This window comes from Ptychodera flava, chromosome 18 (genome assembly GCF_041260155.1).
Source record: "Ptychodera flava strain L36383 chromosome 18, AS_Pfla_20210202, whole genome shotgun sequence".
NCBI lineage: Eukaryota > Metazoa > Hemichordata > Enteropneusta > Ptychoderidae > Ptychodera > Ptychodera flava.
The window spans coordinates 27,349,759-27,366,846 of record NC_091945.1 but is presented as its reverse complement, the minus strand read 5'-3'; the positions used below and the strand labels follow the sequence as shown (position 1 = coordinate 27,366,846).

The 17,088-nt window shown below is 37.5% G+C and overlaps 1 protein-coding gene across 14 annotated transcripts in view; it reads left to right on the top strand.

Moving 5' to 3' along the window:
- LOC139117281 (poly(rC)-binding protein 3-like) overlaps positions 1 to 17,088 on the top strand; it is a 101,239-nt gene that overhangs the window by 76,607 nt on the left and 7,544 nt on the right. For 7 of the 14 annotated variants that reach the window (XM_070680250.1, XM_070680251.1, XM_070680252.1 and 4 more), the window contains 10 exons: positions 1,124 to 1,156; positions 2,514 to 2,630; positions 5,540 to 5,668; positions 7,068 to 7,196; positions 8,444 to 8,530; positions 9,260 to 9,301; positions 9,990 to 10,062; positions 10,817 to 10,902; positions 12,682 to 12,731; positions 16,090 to 16,209. In XM_070680250.1, coding sequence (XP_070536351.1) covers positions 1,124 to 1,156; positions 2,514 to 2,630; positions 5,540 to 5,668; positions 7,068 to 7,196; positions 8,444 to 8,530; positions 9,260 to 9,301; positions 9,990 to 10,062; positions 10,817 to 10,902; positions 12,682 to 12,731; positions 16,090 to 16,209 — 866 coding nt within the window. Of the gene's footprint in view, positions 1 to 1,123; positions 1,157 to 2,513; positions 2,631 to 5,539; positions 5,669 to 7,067; positions 7,197 to 8,443; positions 8,543 to 9,259; positions 9,302 to 9,989; positions 10,063 to 10,816; positions 10,903 to 12,681; positions 12,732 to 16,089; positions 16,210 to 17,088 lie in introns of all 14 variants that reach the window. The other 7 variants (XM_070680247.1, XM_070680249.1, XM_070680238.1 and 4 more) reach the window with 1 other exon arrangement.

Below are 17,088 nucleotides of genomic sequence, written 5' to 3'. Positions count from 1 at the left end.
TAATTTTGACAACAATTTTAAAAGGAGAATATAAATTTCATAGCCATCTGTTGTAAATTTCGTTTGAATAATTTTGTTAGTTTTGTGGACTGTAATGTACACCAGATTGGGGCAGTAAAAGTCTGCCGGGACACTTTATTCGTACTGAGAAGGCAGAATACACATCAGCATCACTCTCACCTGCTTCAAAACCCAATCATGATGAAACTTACGATGTCATCAACTTCAACTGCTCAACAAAATAAACGTAAAAAATATTCCCGTGTGGCCATCCCTCCTGATGCGTCCCCGCATTTCAGCGGATTCTAACAAGTCCATAATAGGTTCTGATAGCCCAATAAATTGCTTTAGAATAGTCAGTTATATCGGAGTTTTCACATAAATTCGCTGCCATGAAAAAATGCAATAAAATATGTTACAGTCTGGATATTGGCCTGCTTGGTCTCATGACAGGAGATCATTTGCTGTGCTCATAGCCGATCACCTGCTTACTATAGTCTGTAAATAAGCTTTCATGCAGTGTTATACATATTCAAAATTTTTAACGCCATAGATAATGGTTAAGGTAGTAAGTGCCTTGGAGTTAAAAGACTTCAACTTTTGTTCAGACTCTCTGCAATGAAGCTTTCAACCATTCTCTTGACAAATCCAGAATAAAAATCAGGGGTTCCCTTGCAAATTTTTGTTCCAAGGAAACAAATTGCCTATTATACTTACTGAAATTTAAAATTAAAAATGGCCACTATCCTTGTGTTTACTCTGTTGAGAAAAATTAAATTTCCGATTTTCACAAAACTTAGACAGTGAAAACTTTGCTTACTCCAAGAGGTTCAAATGAGCCCTCATGAGCGGTAGACTAGAAAAGAATTGTAAAAATTTGAGAGGCCGAACATCTGTCCCCGAGGCACAGTCTGCCTTAAATTGAGGGTGTTTAATTCTTTTTGTATGTTCAGTGGAAATCAAAAACTGCCCACCATTCCTATCTGAACCGTCTCTGGTATACAAGCAAATAATATAGGTAAAGTTGCCGACTTTTACACACCTTGTGCAAAGTGTTCGTGCTACGTGTTGTCAGAGACAATTAAAATGTTCAACTTATATGAAATTTTTTTCTCTCATGCAGAAAGGAGAAACAGTTAAGAAAATCCGTGAGGAGGTATGTATGAAAGAGTTTTTGAGTGCCGTGTGATAGACATTCTTTCAAATTTGGTTTGCCCCCAGTTTCATTACTTTGTGCTGTTCTTCTTGAATCAAACTTGCTGGCAAAGTTTACATGTCACTGCATTTCTAATATTTCCACAGTACAGGTTGAGGTCAAAGTGCAAGATGTCGGGTCATAGGTCGAATTCACTGCTGTTGGGTATTTGCTCGCTGTTTGATTTGGAGTTTGGTTACTGCGGTGTTCACATCAATAAGAAAGTTACAGTAATTCAAGTACATGAGGTGTTTGAAATGACGCGGACGCAATTAAAGGACTCACCTCAGCATGGTACATAGTGTGTGATAATTTTCTGGGACCGCGAAGTGAAAACCAATTTCCAAAACTAACATGTTGACCATCAGGGCCTGGTGAATCCTGCTGTGTTAGTGATATAGCAATTAGGCTGTCTTTTATAGACTCTATCATGTCTGTATCTGTATCTTCTGGGAGTGTAAACCCTCCTGCGTGCTTTCCTCTTTTTTGGTATGTTAGATGAAGAATTTTGATGTTTTGATCTTTAGATGCAAGTTGAATTTCTTTGAATATCTACTTTCTACCGATGACATCTCCAAACAATCACAGATTGCACGGCCAAGTTGAAAAAAAAATTTGAAAAGAGAAAAGAATAATTTGTGATATTTTAGTATTTCAACGGAAAACACCTCCACTTTCACAGCCTACCAATCGGTATGGAAGAGGCTACTTAAAAAAATCAGAGAGAAATACAAAAGATTCAGATAGTTTTGAGTGGAGTTTTTTAGAAAGTAGTGATACCTTTGTGTAAATTTATCCTGACTGCCATCGATAACAGCTATGGAGAAAGGGAGACACATATGTTGAGCTCTGTGTATGACCCTAGATGTCTGTACCTTTGATTACAAGCCATCGGAGCATGTGGGAATATGAAAAATTTATTCATAGAAAAACAGGATTACAATATTTAACTTTATTGTATCTGGAACAAAGCAATATTTTTCAGTTCTGTGTCAGATTTTATAACAGGCAAGGGTCTCCAGGTCAGCAGAGGTGTTTGAATGTATTGCACAGTGGGTGCTTGAGCACATTCACCGTTTTTCTTTGCCTTTGACTGCTGATGAAATTTTGATGACGGGGAAAATTGATGAAACGTGATACAGTCGGCCGTGTACGTCTTTCCCTCAGGGAAAGTAGTCAGCAGATAGTGGGAGAACTATTGATGGAACATCTTTGTACAAGGACAAAGAGCACAACCAGTTACTTTCAACCATGTATTTTTTATCGCTTTCAGTCTGATAATTTTTTTTTTCTCTTGACTTTTCATGGTCATTTTCAGAGTGGTGCAAGGATCAACATATCAGATGGGTCATGTCCAGAGCGTATCGTCACGGTTACAGGGTCTACAGAGGCAATAAACAGTGCATTTGAAATGGTTACCAGAAAATTTGAAGAGGTGAGAAATTCTCCATCAATGGAAATCAGAAGAAAAAATTTCCAGTTTCTCTTTTAGGAAATTACGTACACAGTTTGAATATCAAGCCAGTAACAAAATGCTTGTCAATGTGTGGAATTTCCTCTTTAACACATTGAAATATTGCATTTCTTGCCACGGGCACTGGGGGTGTTTAATTTGTCTTGTATGTTGAGTGGCAATAAAAAAAAACACGCACACGATTCCTATCTGAATTTTCTCTGCCGTACAAGCAAATGGGATTGGAATGTGAGGATTAAAGAGCTAGGTACTTTTATTGCAAGCTTGTTATTTGAAATTTACTGAAGGCGTAGCTCGTGTTTTTCCCCTATAAGTGTTGATTTTTCAGTGTTAGGCAGCAAATATTAGTACCGTATTGTGGGACTCAGATAAGTACCAGTATGGTTGATTTCTCCGCAAGAGCAATGATGACAGAAATGTAGAGAACAAAACCACTTACCTTTGTTGTTTTATAGCGATGATCTTATTGTTCATTTTCAACCCTTTGAGTGCAATAATTTTTTTTGCACCAAAATTTTAGTGCAACATTTTGCTAATTTTTATGAATTTTTCAGTAATGTTTTTGATAATTTTGGACCAAATGGACACCACATTTCATAGGCTGCAGTTTGATATCAAATTTTGGCAAAAATCTAAAAAAAAATGACCAGGGTATATTTTATAAAGGCAATAAAAGTTGACTTTGGCACTCAGAGGGTTAATATTTAGGCATATCATTCGTACAAAAAATGTGTTCACGTTTACTGTCTGTGTGATGTACATGATTTGTCAATATGGCTGCCGCCAGAGCTGGTCAATAAATATGTTTCTCAGTTGATTTCTACTAGACCTGGTGTTTTCCTAAAACTCCAAGAATCCTGCAGGTTCACTTTTCATGAGCATTGACTGGTCTGCGACATTTACTAGTGCCACTCATGGACATATTCTCAAAAAAAGTGAACTGTTGTATGAATGAATGTTACATCAGATCATGTCTTTTCACCCAGTTGTGAGAAAGGGCGTGAATATTCAGAAATAATGGCTGTAAAGTGTCACTGACATATCAAAAATCTTGAAAAAAACACACGAAAGATAGACAAAGCACTGTGCCCAATGGAAAAGAGTGTTACCATGGAAATAGCTTCAGTGCCCATCAGAAAATATCAGATTTCCAATTACTTAAGAAAAACCAGTCAAGTTTGGAAGAAATTTTTGACATCGGTCAAAGAAAAGACCAGGGTCATTCATATTATCTTCTAAATCATGGAAAAGCTTACATTTTATTGAAAAAAAAAATTATTTCTACCCCCTAAAAGAAGACTAGTAATAATCTGGTGGTTGGCATAGCAACTGTCATATACAGCCTTCTGTTGGCGCTAATGAGATCAAGAGAGATCAAAATGCGGCAGCTTGGGGGAGTTTTCAATGCTTTATGATGAAGTGGCGTGCTGTACTTTCATTTCCATATATGTGTAAAATCTGCCTGTCTCCCCAGGGTTGCCAGCAATCCCCCGGGCTAATATCATCATTTGTATTGCCATTTGGCCTCAAGGAGGGATGAAACTGAAACAGATTTTTTTTTGTATATTCACTCTCTGTGTACTCTTGCATCATCATGCATATTTATTGCTACCATGACGTGCCCCCTCTCTCAAACCTTTTGTGGGTATCGGTTGTGTCTTCTGCCTTTGAAGTGATGAATGAATCCATTATGCAGCCCCCAAAAAATGAATTATCCACAGTTAGTGTATTTTGCCAGGCTATCATTACATTCTGGATCACTAGTATCATCATCAACAGATACTTTTTTCACCAGCGTGGCTGCAGTTTCTAATGGGATGCTCTCATCTTTACAGCAGATTCCCGCAGTGTATTTTTTTTTCTTCTGGTTTTGGCCCATTATCCGGGAAAAGATCGCAGTCAAGTGGAAAGAAAATTATAGCTGAAAAAAATGAAATTCGATGTTCTCCAGCGAAAATGCAATCATGCATGAAACAGAATAAAATGAAGCAAATTTTGATGGTGCGCAGAGGTGTTTTGGTCGCGTATTGCCTGGTTGCGCATATCGTTTTATTGCAGCGTTACAATCACTTCCAGGTACACTAATAGATGTGGAATTTGTTATTAAAATGACATGGTTTCCATTAAGGCATGTTTACGACAAATATCAGTTAATCCTCAAACCTCCATTACTATTCCCAAGAGGGATTTGCACTCCGATTTGGCTCTGAGATATGGAATTCTTATCAGTGTGTGTGTGTGTTCCGTTCAACATGCAAGCAATATGGAAAGCGCCACTGATAAGGGCCAGACCCCTGATTTGAACCGCATGTTTTTTTTTGGAAAATGATGAGAAGTAATCACCGAGGCCGCCTAAAACACCTTCTGTATCTTCAAAAGCAGTTTCACCATCATTTTCCTACTGAAATAAAACCTGCATTCGATAACAAAAATGGGGGAATACTATATTACGATATGTTGAATGATAGAAAATGGCAAAAGTGGATACGGAAATATGCTTGTTGATTTGAAGTATGCAGATTTTTAGAAGAGCTAGTAATGGCGGGCTTGGAAGTGGGGAAATTCACAGTCACATCATAAAATTAAAGTAAGCCGCATGGAAGAATTGTTCACACATTGTCACATGTACTGAGGACTCACTGCAGCTCCCCGATGACTGTAGGATAATTGTTGTGGTTCTAGAACTTCTCGGTGTCGCCATCGCAGTCACCATTTGCCTTCCAAGGCACAGAGCAGTGTGTAAAGCAGTTACAAATATAACGATCTTAATCCTAACCCTACAACAAGAGATGAAAACTCCATGCGGAAGCCCAACAACAGAGCTGAATTGCCAAGGAAACGTCTCACTCTAAGTTGTCTTCCATTTTCAGGACATATCAAACTCAATGGCGAACACTTCGGCACCCAAACCCCCAGTCACGTTAAGACTCGTCGTTCCTGCTAGTCAGTGCGGGTCACTCATCGGTAAAGGGGGTTCCAAGATAAAAGAAATTAGGGAGGTGAGTACGTTGTGCGTTTTAGCTGTAGTCTGAGTTTGGTGTCGTTTTCATGCCTTGCCGCAGATCTCCAGCAGAAAAAGATGTGATATTAGTGCCCGATCGGGACAGACAACCTGAATTCCATGTAATGCAAGGTTTGGAAAATAATAGACTAACATAGAATATCCTTCTCTGTCATTGCTTTTTTGTATTTTGTGTTTTGATGTGTGCATTGTTAGATATGTGCAATGCATTGTGGGTAATGATCTCTGGAAATAGTGCCAACTGCTTGCACTGCATCATGGGAAACAACTGTTCCCGGCGACAATCTATTTCTGGGTCGGGGTATCTTTGTCATCTGATGAACAGCTTAACGTTCACCGTCGACTATAAGCAACAATAAACCATGGAGAGCTTGAGAAGTAAATGCCAAAGCAATATAGTTCAAGGAAAAATAATCGTTAAATTTTGATATATGTACATGCAATGCTTCTCAAGCAAATAATTCACGGTGGCATGCAATGCTTTGTGGGTAATTTTCAGACTGACTTGCGCTGTGGTCAACGATTATAAGCATTTGATAATGATTGCATGTTGAAAGTTGAATGTCAAAGTAATTGCGTTAAAAGAAAAATAATTGCTTGAATTTTTATTAGTACTGTGTTTTGCTACATGTGGAACTGTTTCACAAAATATTTACTTTGCCGAAGTCTCAGATGAGAAGATAAGAATTGCCTTTGAACTATGAATGTTTTTTCTCATGTACATCTGTCAGCTTTTTGATAGCGGGTCTCTTTTCACATAGTGCCACAATCATTAAACAGCGACTCTGATCACCATTGTTAGTGCTTCGGAGGTCATATATGAATGCTTTTGAGTTGACGATGGTAATTTGTTTGGGAAACCCAGCAGAGAAAAAAAGACCTGAATGCGACACTGTGAAGGGAAAATTGAATTCTCACGCACTCGTGTTTTCTTAAATAAAATCAATCTTTGAATCAGAGAGACTGGCTGAGTATTAAAAAAAAAACACGGAATAGTCAATTGGGAATGTAATATTTCAATATCTTGTTGCCATGTTATGGAGATCCCGGAAGGGTTTTCATGCGTGAGACTGATCAATAAAGGGAAGGCGACAGAATATTGATTTGATGTTAGAGTAATCACGGCAAAACTCGTAGACTTGGCTTACACTAAAGGTGCATTCATTCAACACCTTCAGATTTTCACACGTGTTCATACCCGTGACTATTGTATGTGGCCTGTATATGCAACACCTTTCATGATGAGGCAAGTTACTACAGCTATAGAGCATTTCTGTTTTTGCTCTGGGGAAGTAGCTGCAAGTACTTTCATAACCATGGGAACACTATTATGTTTAGTTACGTTGTTGTTTTTGTGAAATATTTTCTGTCCACAGAACACAGGTGCGTCTGTTCAAGTAGCAGGGGATATGTTACCAAACTCAACAGAGAGGGCAGTCACCATCTCAGGCACACCAGAGGCAATAACAAAATGTGTTTACCAAATATGTTGTGTGATGTTGGAGGTGAGTGGCCAATCAGAAGTGCTGTGCTATCTTACAGTTCAGGACAATTCCTTTGCACTAAGGGCCAGTGCATTTGAATGGTTTAAATTTAGCAAAGTCAACATGGCTACCACTGATGTCTCGTTTCTTGATGATAGATCTACATTCTCAAAGGATTTTTAGCTCTGGAGAACTTTGTTGATTTTCAAATTTATTTTTCTCATTTGCAAAAGTGAAAATCTCTAAACAAAGTTCTTTGCTTACAAAAAAAATCAACAAAAAAAACTCCGTACAAAGGTTCTTTGGACTGGTTGTTGACTGTTCATGGGACCTCCATGAAGAAATAATATTAAGAAATGTGCTGAAATTACGTAATGTTCATGCTATTTTCATTTGGAAAATAGTGCCACATCAGGAAACTTAATGAACTGTAAATCTCTTGTGTGTCCTAATTATCGTGATAATTGAATTCTTTTGATAACCCCTCAAGACAAGCAGTTCCCAGGCCAATACAGAACAGATCCCCCTGTTTGCAGGAAAACCCCTTGAGAACTTATTTTGCCTTTTGTCCACCAGACATGTCGTCAAAATGAAACTTGTGTTTATTTTTGTCATGCATACTAGGTGTTATTATTATATTATTATTATATTGTATTATTTACCAAAGGTGAAACTCGCGGGCTCTATTATTGGTATTCCAGACACAAATAGCACTCAGTTCTTCATTTCAACAGTCCTGTATCACCCGCTGTTAGCATGTTCATCCGTCTTGAGACTCATCCTTGCGAGAGCCAATGATACCATAAGCCGCCTCATACCGTCCATGCCACGGCATGGATTTATTCAACAGATAGGACAGTTAATATGCTTGCACAAAAGCCCGATATCAAAATTCTGTGTTTTGGCAAGCTATGCATCAAGAATGGATCTTTTCTGTTATATCGAAATCGTACCGAACACATTGATTGAATATTAACCAGTGAAGCGTAAAATTTTCATCTTTAATCAATATATCTCCAGTTTTGTAGGAGAAATGAATCGAAGGATGCTAGATTCATCCTGTTTTTTGTTGCTTGAAATTCCCTCATGTACATATTTTACCATATTGGTCTGAAGTATTGGTTTTTGATGTGAAAGTGAAATAGTCTACATAGGTTCTAATTGTCGTGCCCTCTTAACTTAGCAAGAATTTTTACTCTTTCAGTCAAAGGTAAAACAATTTATGAACATGCACGTGTACTGATGCTATTTTGTATTTTGCTTTGCAGTCACCTCCAAAGGGAGCAACAATTCCTTACAGACCCAAATCAACCAACTCACCTGTGATTGTCGCTGACGGACGAATAGGTCACCCGGTAATGTCAAAGGTTTCGTTTCTTGTTTTTTATATTTTTTTGCTCTGTTTTTCTTTCCGGCGTTGCGGTGTGTTTTTTCACGCTCTCACTGTTACATTTGATCCTGTTGTTCTCTGAACTTTCCCAGCAAAACATCGGCAGGTGTCAAGTCTTCCCTGTAGCTAACCTTGCATGGTCAAAATGTCTCTGCTTTCTGCTCCAAGCTGCCGTCACAGTGTACATTCAAAAAAAAAATTAAAAAATTGCGGTGATATAATTTCCTAATGCTCATTTCTTCACAAGTTTTGAAAAACCTCACATTCCCAGCGCTGACTTGTCCAGTCATGTGACCTTTACTGACCAGTGAGCAACTATGACCTTTCACAGTTTGACCTTTGACCTGTTCCTTCCTGTCACTGTTCCATGAATTAAAGTGTAATCAACTCTGACCTCTAGTGTTGTCTTTGGATGTGTGGACACAAACTGCTACGGCGTTCACATAGTATTTTATTTCATCTTCTTCTGCGATAACATCCATGATAGTCAAAAAGTATAAATCTGTATTTTCCCTCATCTGTTCATCACCGCCACTTTACAAAACAGTTATGACGCAATCGCAACAGTGACTGTACTACAATGGCCTGTGTTGCTCTTTATCAGTCAGTATCAAAACATTTTAAATACTTTCTGAATTTTTTCCTCTATAATTAAAAACACAATACAAATGCCCAACTTGTTTGTTTTTGATAGGCATACACAGTACATGGCAACTATGCTGTCCCTTACGCAGATGTAAGTATGCAGTTTGATCGAGCATGAAAGAATTTCTTTTCAACTGTCACAATATTTTCAAAAATCACAAATTTCAAAGACATCGCCTCTCTTAGGTTTACTGCTGTGATATTGATATAACTTGTGATTTTTTTCTTGAAGTAAAAGTTTTTCCTATTTTGAAAAAAAAATTGTAGATTTTGATATCGGTAGGATAACACGATATGGAAAGCTCTTTTTGATGTCTTTATTTTTGTTTCTCTCGCTTTGCATATAGCTAACGTGACACTTTTAACTTCCTCCGTACTAGAATAATTACACCGTCATACTAGCATTAACATGTTCTTGCAATATATACATGCCTGTGTGCCAGTTTTTTCATTATTTTTTTTTTAAATATAATTTCCAAATTTCGCATCACTTCCTTTTTGTTTTACTTTGGTCTTGACTTGAGTTGCTTGTCAATTTGAATTTTTTTTTCCTGATTGATGATTGTTGAGTTTTGATTTGTATAGTGTGCTTGCCGTGTATTTTAATTTTTTTTCCTTTTCATTTGTGTGTATGCTTGCATGTGTGCATGAGTGTGTGTGTGTGTGTGTGTATATGTGTGGATATGTGCGAGTGTGTCTGTCACATCAGAGTCTGCCATTTTGTCATTGGTAACCGGGGTGGTGACATCAGTCTGATTGTTTGTTGTTTGTTTTTCCAGTTTACGAAGCTGCATCATATTACCATGCAGCACACCCCCTTTCTCCCCGGACAGACCCCCTTTACTCCTACAGGTATGTCCCCACTTTTCTTAGTATCTCTTACCCTCTGTCTGCCCCATCCCCCCTCCCCCCTCCACATAGTATCAGTAGCAGCTTCCTAGCTTTCATTGGCCGCCACAGATTTCTCCTAGTCAAGTCAGTCCTGTATCACCAATGCACCGTAAAAAAAGTTGAAAAAAAAAGTGAAAATGTGGGATAGCTATAACTATGTCGTTTTAGCTTATAAGGTGTGCCTTCTTATATATATATAGCATGAAGACAAATTACTCACCCATTCAAGTCCCCGATTAATCCACCTTTGTGATGCTTTCTCTCAACTTACCACTTACCTCACTCCGATTTTTTTTATGTGTGTGGAGATTTTTACTTTTTTTTACTTTAATTTGCTCATTACGGATATTTCCTTTGTACCATATTTGCTTCTAAGTTTGCAAGATGTGTGCTTGCTTTTGGAAATACTATCATTGACGAGTCAGTGAGAAGCATTGAAAAGAATGATAAACATTTATTTAGTTGAGAAATTGATATCGTTCTGATGGGGATAAGTAATCTTTTCAAAAAAGAATATTTTATAGGTTGAGATAAATTTTATCTCATAAAGATCTATCATGTATAAAATATGAATAGAATTTATCTGTAGGGTAGCTCTGAATAGAGATTTGCGTTTGTTTATTTTTTTCAAATTGTTTTGCATTTTCTGGTACTTACCATTAAGTTTTGCTTTTGTTTCTGTTTCTCTGTGTTTCTTTTTTTTCTGTCTTTCTAGCCCTGGGTGCGGTATTTGGTGGGGCCAACGCTGCCAGCACAACCCCAGCAGCACAGGCGACTCATGAGATTTCAATACCCAATGACGTGAGTATCTCCATGACTGAATTGCCATGTATTTGGTGTGGGCAGTTCAACTTCGCGCAAAGCTTTGTCAATTTTTTTCAAAACAATTTATCGACATTTTAAATAGCTTATCTTTAAAAGCCTTTCTCAGCTAAGTGCCTGTTTTATGTACAACTTTATCCTTTCAAAATTCTGCATCGACAATTATTCATTACAATTGTGGAGAACTTCAAAGTACTATGACAGACTTGTTCACAAAATGTCTTCAACTCTTTGAACAGCATATTCAATACAGCAATAGCATGTTACAGTGTTACCCAAAATAATGTGGGAAACTTTCAAATTATTAAGAGTACTCGGTCATTTTATATTGTGTTGCTGGTATTTATGTCGAAATGCACGGTGGTTTTACAATGTGTCTGTAATCAGGGAAAAAATGAGAAGTGAATGTCCTGCAAATTTGGCATTCTGCACACTGTGTGCACAATTTCATCAACTTGCTGTTGACAAATTTCTGTGAAAGCATGTCTTTATTTGACAAACAACGCCTTTATCTGGGGACAGAGACAGGGGAGTTAAACAGGAATTAAAACATTTCTTTTGGAAAGTAATAGGCGCTTGGAATTATCAAAGTGGTTTCACACTCTCTCCGATTCTAATTTAATCTGCTTTGGTCCGGGGCATTCCGTACAAAATCCCCTGAGCCCTTCTGGAATGATTAAGGTTTTCCGATATTATTCCCAGTGTAGGTAAGATAGATCACAGCCAATTGAAAAGGAAAATAGCTTCCATTTGCCAAATTGCTTGTGAATAATTCTCGGATTGTAGAAGACTTTAGGGTGAATTCGGTACCTGTGTTGTCAAACTTTAAACACTGCTTGAGCCGTTGTCATTCTCAAATAAAAAGTTTTGCCAATACAAGGACCGTGTGAAAAAATTTTTCTACACTTCCTTCATTTTCCAATAAATAATTGATGTGAAGATCTTTGATAGAAATTGGTTTTGTGAGTTCACATCTCACACACAGGATCTGGAGGCAGGCTCTCTGCGAAAAAAAAAAAGTGTGAAAAGGATAAGTGATATTGATTTTAAACATTTAATGCAAGTTAGCTTGGATTGTAAAGACTGTGTTCAGAATCAGCAGCTTTAACCAATATTGGAAAATGATCGTCAGAACCTTACAGAGCCAATGTTGTAAAAGGATAGCATCTTCCTAAACGTCTCTGATTTACCAATTTGTTTTAAGGCAGAATGGGCCTCGAAAGTGAAGGACTTGAAACTTTTGCTGAAACTTTCCTTGATGAAACTATCAGCCATTGTCTCATTAAATCCAGAATAAATATATCAGGGGTCACTTTGCAAACTTTTTATATCAGAGAAACAAATTACCTAACATTTACGGATATTTTAAATTCAAAATGGCTGCCATCCCTGTGTTAGGGAAAATAAAATTTTCAATTTTTGGAAAAACTAAGCTGGTGAAAAGTTTTCTTACACCAAGTTCTTTAAAATGAGCCTCCCACAAGTGCTACGTCAGAAAAAAATTGAAAAAAAAATTTGAGAGTCTAAGTATCTGTCCCCGAGGCACATTCTGCTGTAAGAGATACAATTATATCAATCAACTTAAGTCTCCCTTAAGTGCAATTTTGACCAAGAGGCAGAGAAGCACTCATCTTTCTTTTGATGTTATCTGAACTAAACAGATATTGCAGTGATGTTAAATTGTTCACAAATCGACATTTAATGTCCTGTCTGTTTGAGTATAATGTCAAATCTGGTCTTGTGTTTTTTTTGCTGCAGTTGATCGGGTGTGTGATTGGTCGAGGTGGCGCAAAGATAAACGAAATTAGGTAAGTTTTTATCATGTGATCTGAATATCTTCATTAATGGTAGTATGTGCCTTGGAATTGAAAGACTTAAATTTTCCTCAAACTTTCCTCAAAGAAACTTTCAACCGTTCTCTTAGAAAAAGCAAGTATAAAAAATCAGGGGTCAGTGTGCAAATTTTGTATTGGAGAAACAACTTACCTAACATTTACTGGTATTTGAAATCAAAATGGCTGCCATCGTGTGTTATCTCTATGGCAAAACATTGACTTTTTGATTTTCACAAAACTACTCAACTGAAACAGCTTCAAAATGAGCGCCCAGAAACAACAGATCAGAGAATAATTGTAAATTGTAAAAATTTAAGAGTATGAACATCTATCCCTGAGGCACATTTTGCCATATTATTGAGGTAGTACATGTCTTAAAACCAAGGGTTTTAAACTTATGCTATAACTTCCTCAGGAAAACTTTCAACCACTCTCTATCATGTACAAGGATAAAAATAAAGCATTACTGTACAAAGCTTCGGCTGACTCGCAGCGTGTTTGCAAGGTTATATCTGATTGGTCGATTGTCACTATTCACAGCAACTTAGGGAGTTTATTTGTATTGTTTTAATTATATTGGTAAGATTCAGCCAACCAATAGGATAACAGCTTCGAAATCGCTGCAGGTCGGCCCCAAAGCTTTAATTTCCACAAACTAATTCCCTAAATTTACATGTAGTTAAAATTTAAAATGGCTGCTACACACCACATAATTAAAAATGATAAACTTTTTCAATTTTCACAAAAAACAAGGAAAGGAAAACCTCTTTTATACCACAGGCCTCAAAGTGTGTCGACACAAGCAGTAGACCATCAAGTATTGCAAAAATTTTAGTTGCCTTAAAAAAGCGTCCCAAAGCTGCATATTCTACCTTAATGTTTCCATAGTTGTGTGTTAAATCTTAATTCTATGAACATACATGAACAATGCATATCTTAACCACTGTGTCATTGCACACTTTGTGAGAGCTATCCTGTAAAAGTTTAGAGTGTTTACTTGTGGGCAGTGTTGCTAAAAGAACAAATCAAAAATGACTGATTCGTAGAAACGTTAATCTCTGCAGATTGAGTGATTCTGTTGTTTGTAGATGCTACGCCATTTCCGATGCCAACTTTTCATAGTTTGAGATGGCAGAGCACTTGTATGCAACTGGATCTTTTCATCTGTAATTCTTGTTTGAATTATAATTTAACCTTCAAGAAGTGAAACTGGAATTTGTTTGAAAATGTCAAAAAAGAAACTTTTGAGCAATCGAAACGGGATTCTTTTAATTAAACAGCAAATGTGACACCTTGATTTCTTGAAAGCTGAAGGTGTGAGTAAAAAAACCATCATCTTGTTTCTAGAGAAATTATCATCAACGTTATATTTTTTTTAGCTTTATTCTCTGTGCATTACAGGTCATAAGGGAATTGATGGTAGCGTAATGATCGTTTCTGTTCACTCACTCGACACTACCACACAGTCACACCCCAGTAGTGACACATTAAGCCATGGTTGTAGCATCCTTTAGATCTGCGAAGACAGACAAGTCAAATCCCGCCAGTCCTGATTCTCAAATTCTGGTGTCATTGTTACTGTAGCTGTGGTTTATTTGTGTAGTAAGCCATATGAAAAAGGATTAGTAATTTGATGAGCTTTTTTCTTTCCTGACTCTGCACTGGAACACTCTGGTTAGTTACAGGTTAAGCCGTTGATTGTAAGATATGCAGATTCACCGAAAGGAACTCTGATTTTTTTTCAGATATAAAAAAAAAACAACCTAAAGCTAACTAGGTGTATGATTCTGTCCCCAACGTGAGCAAGAATGTGTATTTCAAGGATGTAAAGGGTGATTTATGAATCTTGCTGAAAGACAGATCATGCTGTTTCCCTTGTGAGAGGATTTTAAGTCTCCCTGCCCACACAACAGATGTTTAAGTGTGCACTGTTCTTTGAAATCGTAATCCCCTGAACGTGAAAAAAAATGCTTCGAAGATGGTTCAGTGTTATCCTAATACACTGCAGCTTCCAGCACGTGTGATTTTACAAAAATTGGGATGGATGTTAGCCTCGTCAAATCTCCCTTTGATCCCTAGATAGTAGAACTGAAAGTATAATTTTACCGAGATAAAGTTTTTTTCATTTTGTAGCGGTGTAAGCAATGCGCCTCAACACTTTGATCAATGTTTTACGACAAGACAAAGTCAGTACGGTGTGATTGAATCTTTGAGCGTCGCTGATAAGATTAAAATTTACTTCGCAAAAAGTGGTTGTATGGAATATAGATAGAGAGGTTTTCGGTTCCCATCTGCCCTCTTTTTATCTTCCATATCAACAAAGATAAAATCAATTCGCTGAATGTACCATTAGTGTGAAATCGCCAACGGTCAAACTGTATGTGAGTTGTATTTTAGAATTCATAGACATGGTTACCTGTGTAGTTGTTTGCATGTACAACTATGAACTGCGTAAAGATATTAACCAGAAAGAGCAAAAACGTCAGTATTTAACCCTTTCAAGGCCTTTGGTTGGCCTGTTTCCGTTGTTATCAATGGGGATTGTGGACTAGTTTGTGGGAATTAAGTGTGGACAGGTCAAAGCACACACATGGAAACTGCAACAACCTATCAACATGTATCAATCTCAATATGCTCATAACGTAGACATTGCATGATACCTACACATGAATGTGTCTCTGGACACACATGAATATACATGTTCAAATAAACACACATGCAAACATTAATAAATGGATAAATGAGTGGATTAATGAATGAATGAAACAAGCAATAAACAAATACCGATATTTACGTATTGATAGTGAAATATGCACTCTCACCCATATTACTCAGATTATAACTTACCTGTATGTGTAAACATAAATGTGTGACCTTGGCGCACCCTGTCACAAAGCTGAAGTGTTTTTGCTAAGTTTCAGTAGCTTGGCAACCAGGTTGCTATGGCATAATACCGATAGCATGTACAATGTGGTACAGATGTCAAGTATTAGATATGATATTTAAATAAATATGTCAGACGGAGATTTCACTGAACCGGAAAAATCTTGTCAAATACCTTGTTTGCAATGTCAAGCTCTGCAACTTTCATTATGGTAAAAGAGGCCAAGTCATAAAATTTCATGGTACATTTGATTAGCAAATATTTTGACAAGATATTGACCTAAGGCAGAACATTGTGTATCTGTAGCAAATATCTTCATTTGTTATATATTCAGTGCGTTTGTTGCAAGACAGTAGTTTAGCCGCTCCAATCCCAGTCTCTAAGGAAAGAAAGTTTGAAAACGGATTTTTATCAGAAATGTGTTTTTCCTTTTTTTTTTCGATGCAGACAAATCTCAGGAGCAACAATCAAGATTGCAAATTCTCAGGAAGGGTCATCCGATCGAGCCGTTACAATATCCGGAACACCAGAGTCAATCAGCCTCGCACAGTATCTTATAAACACAAGGTAGGTTTCCCTCGGTAATTATGATGGGGTAGAGACCCTGCCCTCCCCTTATGTTTCATCCCCCCTCGAAGGTCACTTGGAACATTCCCCACTGGGTCAGTGTATTTTAGAACTAGTCGAGGGGAATGGTAAGGGTGAAGTTGGCGCACGTGAAGTCATTTCTTGTGGCGAGTCGTGGCATCGTCAGATCTTTCATCGTAAATTATTCATGTTTGACATTTTGGATCTGGCCACATCAGACAAGTAAAACGGGATACATTCTTGAGTCAAAGTAAATCCTCGCCTCGGCACAAGCTCACCTGCGACAACTTTGCCACCGAGTGTTTTTTACGATTCTCAGGGTGTGTTGCCATACTGTTGCGGCAAGCCTCAACAGTGAGAGAGAAATCTGTCAGACGTTTAGAAAATCACTGACTCCTCCAATTTCTCTTTGCTCACCTGTAACACTGATATTGAACTGAATGAAGACCAAAATATTCTCTCAAATATCAAGTCAGTTTTCTCAACATAGCCCGTAAATAATTCAGTGTGCGCAGTCTGGCAACAAGCTCTGAGATTTATACATTTCTGTATATTAAACATCAGCGTAGTGTCAATTTGAAGCTTTTTTATGTTAAAAGTCAACATCCTTTGTAGTGATACTGTCCCCTCTTTACAAATCTGTCACCTATTGAGTGTTTCCACCACAGCTGTCCACCCTCTTTTTTCTCCTCAGTTCTTGTACCATTATGATTTTCCCCCGTCATGACGTCGACAACCTAGCAATTAAAAGCAAGCAAATTAACCATCAACTGTAGTCTGCTTATCACAACCGCTCTGTTTCTTCGGATAGTAATTAACTACCACATTCTACTAGCAAAACTAGCCCGCTCTTCCTTT